This window comes from Carlito syrichta, unplaced genomic scaffold, assembly GCF_000164805.1.
Source record: "Carlito syrichta isolate Samal-C Ts95f unplaced genomic scaffold, Tarsius_syrichta-2.0.1 Scaffold92455, whole genome shotgun sequence".
NCBI lineage: Eukaryota > Metazoa > Chordata > Mammalia > Primates > Tarsiidae > Carlito > Carlito syrichta.
In genome coordinates, this window is record NW_007036551.1 from 18,774 (window position 1) to 26,783 (window position 8,010).

At 48.9% G+C, this 8,010-nt stretch overlaps 1 protein-coding gene across 1 annotated transcript; it reads right to left on the reverse strand.

Annotated features, from left to right (window-relative positions):
* Positions 1–1,614: 1,614 nt before the first annotated feature.
* Positions 1,615–2,936, reverse strand: LOC103262300 (MORN repeat-containing protein 4-like). The gene is made up of 2 exons (XM_008059916.1): positions 2,870–2,936; positions 1,615–1,988 (listed from the first exon to the last, which is right to left on the reverse strand). The coding sequence occupies exons 1-2, from the start codon at positions 2,934–2,936 to the stop codon at positions 1,615–1,617; spliced, it is 441 nt and encodes a 146-aa protein (XP_008058107.1).
* Between the last annotated feature and the right edge of the window lie 5,074 nt (positions 2,937–8,010).

Below are 8,010 nucleotides of genomic sequence, written 5' to 3' on the forward strand. Positions count from 1 at the left end.
TTTGATTTCTGGTAGAAATAAAGTCTCATCAGTTGTCCGAGATGGTCTCGAACCCCTGGACAAGCAATCCTCTCGCCTCTACTTCCTAAAGTGCTGGTGAAGCCAGGGAGAATATGGTGCAAAACCCATGGATTCTTTGGTTCATTTCTAAATGAATTTTAGAGCAGCTAGCAAAGTTTTTAAAGTTTATTAGAGAAAGAAGGGAGAAAAGAAAGAGTGACATGCCAGAGCTGGCATGGGTGAAAGAAACCGCACCTTTGCTCTTTACAATAAACCTGATATACCTCACAATGACTGATATACTAAGGAGGGTGGAGCCCAAGTAACTGCCGCTCTGGAGACTGACATCTCTGGGTCCCCGATGGGAGGAGAGAAGGGGAGGGGAGGTCTTTTCCTGACCATATTATCTTTTTTTTTTTTTTAGGCAGTCTTGGTGATCTGTTTATTTCTCACCAACACTTGTTTCCACCGTATAATTCAGAGAATAGAGGCACACGGCTAGAATTTTCACCACAATGAGACATTTCGTGGGACGTGGGCTTGTGGGGGGGTGTCTGGGTCACAGGGTAGCTGAGGCCTCGGTGATGACTGTGCAGGGATCCTGTCAGTCAAGGTCTATCCCAGGCCTGAAGGTCAAGCTCACGCTTAAAGAGTTCCAGTGAACCAAAAGCAACGAGCCAGTGTTCTTCCTGCTCACCACAGTCCTGGGGGGAGAAGGGGTTGGACTATACCAAGACCCCAGCCCAGGGGTGGAGGGGTGTCTGATGGACTGGTTCACTGGAGAGAAACTGGGTGGGCCTGAGCCATCCCTGCGGGTTCTGTTCACTCTGACAGGGCCTGAAGTGTCCTGAATATTCCGCCCTCACCCTGGAGTTGTCAGGAAGACACGTTATAAGATGACTGTTTACATCAGCTTCTTCTTGACTATCCATTAGGGGGCCCTGGCCCATGTCTAAGGAAGGGGAGAGGCACAGGTGGAATCACCTGCTGTCACCCAGGGAAGGGGGCCAGTCTGGAGAGGGGAACACACACTTACCCTCCCAGAGAGTAAGCAGACAGGAACACCAGCATGGTCAGACAGTGGCAGCGGGAGCCACGATTCCAACCAGCAGCGAGTAAGGGGCAACGTACAAGAATCTGACCTCGGTCTCCACAGGACTCCTGTACTGTCTAGTCCACTCCTGTCACTTCCCTTATTTCTCCAGGGTAGCACAGAGCACCCCATTGGGGCTAGGACCACCCACCCTAAATATAGGCAAAACAAGGAGATTCCGGATCCCTCAGCAGAACACAACGTAGAAGGTTGCGGCAGGTCTGTGCTGGGAAGCCAAGGACTCGGGAACAGAGGGCACCAACATGTGGGCAGAGGTGGCTCCTCGGTCCCCCAGCACACAGGGTCAGGGAAAGACAGACCAGCTAACAACTGCTGCGAAGTCTGCACACCAGCATCCTCGGCACTCTTCCATGGTCACATTCTGGACCAGCAGGGGATGGGGCACACGAGGCCTCCGTTCCACGGTCGTCACCAGTTCAGCTCAGCTCTGGTCTGTCCGTCCACATAACTGACCACAGGACGTTGGCTCTGGTCGACACGTGCCGACTGGAGCCCGCCCGTCAGGCCATGAGTTTCCTGGCTGACTTGGATGCGCTCTGGGCCTGCTGTACTACAGCCGAGCACTTCTCCCGCCGCAGAAGCTTGTTGTTCTCAAACAGGCCTTCGTTGTGGGGGATTCCGTGAGAACCATCAGGGAAAGTCAGCAGGCCAGAACCGTCTACTCTGCCATTTTTAAACTCCCCCTCAAAGGTCAAGTTGTTGTGTCGAATGAAGACGCCGACGCGGTTAAGCTTGCCCTGGGCGAACTCCCCCTCGTACCTGGAGCCATCTGAGAAGATCAGCACCCTGAAGCCATTAAAGAACCCGTTCTCAAAATGACCCAGGTAGGTGCCACCATCTGCAAACATCAGTTGACCAAAACCGTGTCTGCGGCTGGAACACAGAGGAAGCTGCTGGGCGTCCTCACGGCCTTCGGGAGGGCATGGGGGCGTTCTCGTGGTAGATGGAGCCTGAGTGACAGAGCCCAGGAAGGCTCTCCTCCGACAGGCCACATCAGAGGGGGATGGCAGGTATTTGGGGGCAGGAGCAGAGGCTTGGGACTGAAGAAGGCAAGGGTGCACCACCTCTGTGCAATTCTCAAGGCTCACGGATTTAGCAGTTGCAGGGATCAAATGTGAAAATGAGGTGCGTGTCAGGCGACACCATGAACTCCCCTTCCCTCACAAGCGCAAAGTCCAGTCTCCCCGGAGCAGCTCTGGGCTGGCTGGGGCTGGACCCATGTGACTTCAAAGTGGCCAGGCTGAGTTTCCAAACTGAATAGCAGTCAATTGCTTCCTGTACAGTCTCAGGCCCCAAAGTGCTTTCCTCTTCCTAGGAATAGTCACGTCCAGGCGTAATGAGCTGTCACAGGAAATGCAAGGCAGCGACTGTCATTTTCTGCCCTCATTTCCAGGTCTTCTTAACTCCTTAGGACTCCCTGGAACCACGTCATTGCAATAAATCCCGAACCCTCTAATTTATGGGCACTTAATCCATTTTACTCTGCTGGGTGCATTAGCGCTTATTAAAATCACTCCTAAATAATACCACTACATCATGGAAGGGTGCTACGACACTGTGAATTTAGAAGCAGAAAGACACTACTCATTCCCGGAGGCTGGACTGACTCTAATTCCTTCACTTAACCCCCAGATAGACTAAAGGAAAGACGCCCTGGAATTAAGCCCTGGAGGCGGAAACGAGGCTTGTGAAGTTGGCTACACATCCTGGTGACGTTTTCCTCCAGCAAGTGAGGATGCCTGGGGTCGTTCTCTCCCTCCTTCCACTCGCCACGATATTCCTCGCCACTGGAGTAGGTGGAGGAACCTTTCGTCAGGGTCATGGTGGCAGCTCACAGGAGAAAGGAAGAACAATAGGTCCACTCCCTCCTGCCGCAGCCCAGCTCGCTGACCGTGGACTCTCCTGGGATCGAACCCTGCAGTGGAGACTAGAGGCCCGCCCCCAACGGGGCACCCGCACATCGCATCAGTCCATATTATCTTTTGTGGGAGACCTGTCAGACATTTCCAATCCACAAGTTCCTTAGCTAAAAGGTGGTCTTATCATTTCTATGGCTTTGGTCAGTTAAGGCGTGGTCTTTGGCCTTCCATCTTTGACAGGGATCCTGAAAGTTCTGGTGTTTTTTGGTTTTTTTTGAGTTGGAGTCTCACTCTGTCACCCAGGCTGGAGGGCAGTGGCACACTCCTGGCCACCGCAGCCTCGACCTGCTGGGCTCCTGCAATCCTTCCTCCTCAGCCTTCCAAGTAGCTGGAACTACAGGCCCGCACTACCACGCCTGGCTAATTTTTGATTTATTGTAGAAATGAGGTCTCACCAGGTTGCCCTGGCTGATCTCAAACCTGCGGGCTCATGCATAATGATCATTAAAAAAACTTTCAGGGCCAAGCTCGGTGGCTCGGTTTGTAATCCCAGTACTTTGTGAGGCCGAGGCAAGAGAACTCTCTGACCCCAGGGATTCAAGACCAGCCTGGACAACTTGGTGAAACCTCATCTCTACAGTAAATCACACAAATTAGCTGGGCATGGTGGTGTGCATCTGTAGTTCCAGCTACTTGGAAGGCTGAGGTGGGAGGATCACCTGAGCCCAGCAGGTCAAGGCTGCAGTGGCCGTGAGCGTACCCTTGCACTCCAGCCTGGGTGACAAAGTGAGACTCCAATTCAAAAAAAAAAAAGTCTGAATGTTTCCTCAAACCTACCTATGGAAAATTTATCTGTCTATGTCTAACCTGTGCTAGCTACCCTGCCTTACTGGGATTACAGGCAAGAACCACTGCACCTGGCTTACTTTCACTTTGTTGCTTGCTCTTGAATTCCTTCCTGCGTGCAGTCAAGAACCCACTTGGCTTCTCTGGCTGGACCCTGACTTTGGGGTCCCCAGTCCTGTATCATCTGGTGATGACGTCATAGGGGTGTTGGAACTGTCTTTGTGTACAGAGCCGGTTTCTGGGAGGGGATCACAGGACCAGTAGAATCGGCTTCTCGGTGGCTCTGGTGGGGTCATGGGTCCATCAGAGTGTAAAGTCTAAAAACATCTCAAACACCATTCTTAGGTTTTACAATAGGTGCTACCGTAAGAGCAAGGTTTGTGACCATTGGCTACTAGCCCTGGACGGAAGCCATTACCAAGATAGCTTAGTAGGAAGGTGTGCAGGAGATGGGACCCCCAGGAGGTGAGAGTTGCCGATCAAAATTCTGGGTGCCATTAAGGAGATCTGTGTGACCTTAGGCCCATTGTTTAAGGAGAAACAGTGATTATCAGCCTTGCAGGCAGCTTCTTCCTCCCCAGAGGACAGGACATGAAGATTATCAGTTGCTCTCCACTGAAATGACTAAGCACAAACAGTCTTGAATGGAGGAAAACAAACCTAGAAACAATGGATTTGTTCATTTCTAAGCATAGCTACAATTGTGCAGGGCTCATATCTCTTCCACTGTTTTTGCCCATGGCCCTATATTAATTTTATATAGGCAGACCAAGCATAGTGGCTCACGCCTATAATCCCAGCACTTTGGGAGGCAGAGACGAGAGGATTACCTGAGCCCAGGGGTTCAAGATCAGCCTGGGGAACTCGAAAAGACCTCGTCTCTACAATAAATAATAATAATAAATAAATAGCCAGATGTGGTGGCACACGCCTGAAGGTTCATCTACTTGGAAAGCTGAGGCGTAAGATCACCTGAGCCCAGCAGGTCGAGACTGTGGTAGCCATGATCATGAGCACTGCACTCCAACTTGGGCAACAGAGTGTGACTCTGATCAAAAAGAAAAAATATATGTATATAGGAGGTTTCACATTCATTTAACTCCACCCTTTTTGCCACCAGCTAGAGGCTCCACCCTTTTTACCACTAGCTAGAGACAAAGGTTTGCATCTTGCAAGCGGCGCTGTGTTCTGAAGATTCCCTTGTATGTCACTTGTTTGAAACTTTGGGACACAGTTTTCCTAGAAACATGTTTGTTTAAAAGGTGGCTAGGTTCTCCCGTTTAAACCCTATTTTAACCCATATCACTACTGCACTTCTCAGAGCAGCCCAAGCCCCTGAAGGGCTTTAGAGTATACCACCATAAAATATACCTCTCTGCATAAGGATTCTTTTGAGCTAAAGGTAATTAAAAAAAAAAAAATGTAGACACAGGACAAGTTATCTGTCCTCTCCCATCCGCCTGAAAGCGGAACATAAATTTCCCTTGTGAAGTTGTCTCCCCTTCCACTTCCCATATCAGGAAAGGGTAACAACCTTATCACCAGAAACAGATGGTGAAACCAGTTCAATTGTCCCATAGAACCTGTTTACGCTTTTTTATTTTTGTTTTTGTTTTTGAGTTGGAGTCTCTCTCTGTCACCCAGGTTGGAGTGCAGTGGCACACTCACGGCCACCCCAACGTCAACCTGCTGGGCTCTGGCGATCCTTCTGCCTCAGCCTTCCAAGTAGCCAGAACTACAGGCGCACGCTACCACACCCAGTTAATTTTTGATGTATTGTAGAGATGAGGTCTCTCACCAAGTTGCCCCGGCTGGTCTCGAACCCGCAGGCTCAGACAATCCACCTGCCTCAGCCTCCCAAAGTGCTGGGATTACAGGTTGAGTCACCGAGTTCTTTCTGTTTCCTTTTTTTTTTTTGAATAAACATAGAAATTGACCTGCTGGATCTTAACATTTGAAACTTATATTTGTTTTATCTGAATTCCTTCCTCAGTGAGATCCCGCCCCACCTCCACTCACCACTCTCTTCATGGATTTCAGATAATTCAGGGAAGGAGACACTGCACTTCTCACTAGTAAGGGGGATGCGACTCTCACATTAATAATTAGAAAAATGTCACCGATGTGATAACATTTGGTCTCTGAGTTTGTGCAGCGTGTTATGCCAGTTTCAAGAGTGAGACCTCAGTGGATTAGGCTCAAATATACAGAAAAAGGAGTCAGGCATGGTGGCGCATGCCTGTAATTCCAGGTACTTGGAAGGCTAAGGCATAAGGATCACCTGAGCCCAGCAGGTCGAAGCTGCGGTGGCCATGAGAGTGCCACTGCACTCCAGCCTGGGTGACAGAGTGAAACTCCAACACACACAAAAAAAGTGAAGATTTTTTTCTTTGTTCCCCCTTCACTGTCCTTAAATCTAGTAACTGCTGCTAGTACTGAAGAGAACACAACCATTTTCACTGAACCCCCAATAAGCAGGAAAAGCACACACAAAGACTGCCCATGTGTGGAAAAGCCTTCACGGGCCCTAGATAAGAAATGGGCTCTGATGAAACTTTCTAAAACCCAGAAATGTGTCTGTTCCCTTAGTCTCTAAATGACAATGACTTTCTTTCATGTCTTTGTATTAATTTTATGTATAATGTTTAATCAAGCCTTGTGAACCAGACCTCCCAGAATAAGCAAAAAACTGTAACCAGCTAGAAAGAACGCAGTCCCAAATTGTTCAAGGTAACTGTAACTTAGAAAAATGACAGGATTGATATAATAGGAGCACCGGTTTGTGACTGTAACTGTTAGGGGCCAGCTAAAAAATGAGAGACTGGGAGAACGAGGTGTGTTTAATTTCTATATAACCAGGTTATAGAAAGACAGGTTGGCATATTTTCAAACAAAATAAAACAAAACAAAAAAACCCCACGGAAAGCAATACAAATTTACTCCAGTATTTATACACAAAATTCATAGCCCTTCACCCACCCTGAGTTCGAAGCCAGCGTGCAGTCTTAGCATGACTTAAAATTTACATTAACAGTTTTTGGTATGTGATCACCGACCTGATGCAGAGTCTTTGGGTTATGCTGAAATTTTACAAAACGTTCTGTAATTTGCATGTGTTTTACATGCCCTTTACAAGAAGGGGCAGACAATTGCAACCTTTGGGAGGAAGGAGAAGTCACAACATTTAAAATGATAGCCTTACATTGTTTTAAAACATAATTGTGGCTGGGATCGGTGGCTCAGCCTGTAATCCTGCGCCTTGGGAGGCTGAGGTGAGTGGATTGCCCGAGCCCACAGGCTTGAGACCCACCTGGGCAACTTGGCGAGCCCTCATCTCTACAATAAATCAAAAATTAGTCGGGTGTGTAGCTTGCACCTGTAGTTTCAGCTACGTGGAAGGCTGAGGCGGAAGGATCGCAGGAGCGCAGCAGGTCGAGGCTGCGGTGGCCGGGAGTGGCCGCTGCACTCCAGTCTGGGCGACAGAGTGAGATTCCAACTCAAAAAACAAACAAACAACAACAACAACAACAAAACATAATTGTAACGATCTTCTATTCCCAGAGCCTTGGCCTATAGCAGTTTCATGTCCTCGTATTCACAGATGGGGGTTGGGAGGGGATGGGCAATGCCCACACAGGATTTCAGATTCAAAGGTTTTCTGGTGAAGTTGAAAAGAAGCTTTGTCTAAACATTTGGGGTCAGTAGAAAACAGTTAACTGGCGAGAGGGAGTGACTTTCTCCAAGTCCCTCAGGAAAAAACTCAGAAGAAAGGATGATAATTAAAGTTGTCTTGGGCCAGGCACGGTGGCTAGTGCCTGGAATCCCAGCATTTTGGGAGGCTGAAACCAGAGGATTGCTTGAGCTCAGGAATTGAAGACCAGCCTGGGTAACACAGCCAGACTTCGTTGCTACAAAAAGATTTTTTGTTTTTGTTTTTTGAGTTGGAGTCTCACTCCGACCTGCTGGGCTCTGGTGATCCTTCGGCCTCAGCCTTCCAAGCACTGGCTAGTTTTTTATTTTCTGTAGAGAAGAAGGTTTTGCCAAGTTCCTTGGGCGGGTCTCAAACCTGCGGGCTCATGCAATCCACTCACTTTGGTCTCCCGAAGCGCTGGGATTACAGGCTGAGCTACCGAGCCCGGCCTACAAAAAGTTTTAAAAATGAGCCTGTAAACCGGGCTCGGTGGCTCAGCC

What these genes read in the sequence shown, in the direction of transcription:
- LOC103262300 (XM_008059916.1), bottom strand. Translation starts at nt 2,936, where the DNA reads ATGACCCTGACGAAAGGTTCCTCCACCTACTCCAGTGGCGAGGAATAT. An exon ending in TCGTGGCGAGTGGAAGGAGG is followed by an intron (nt 1,989 to 2,869) that starts GAGAGAACGACC and finishes CTCTGTGTTCCA; the next exon opens with GCCGCAGACACGGTTTTGGT.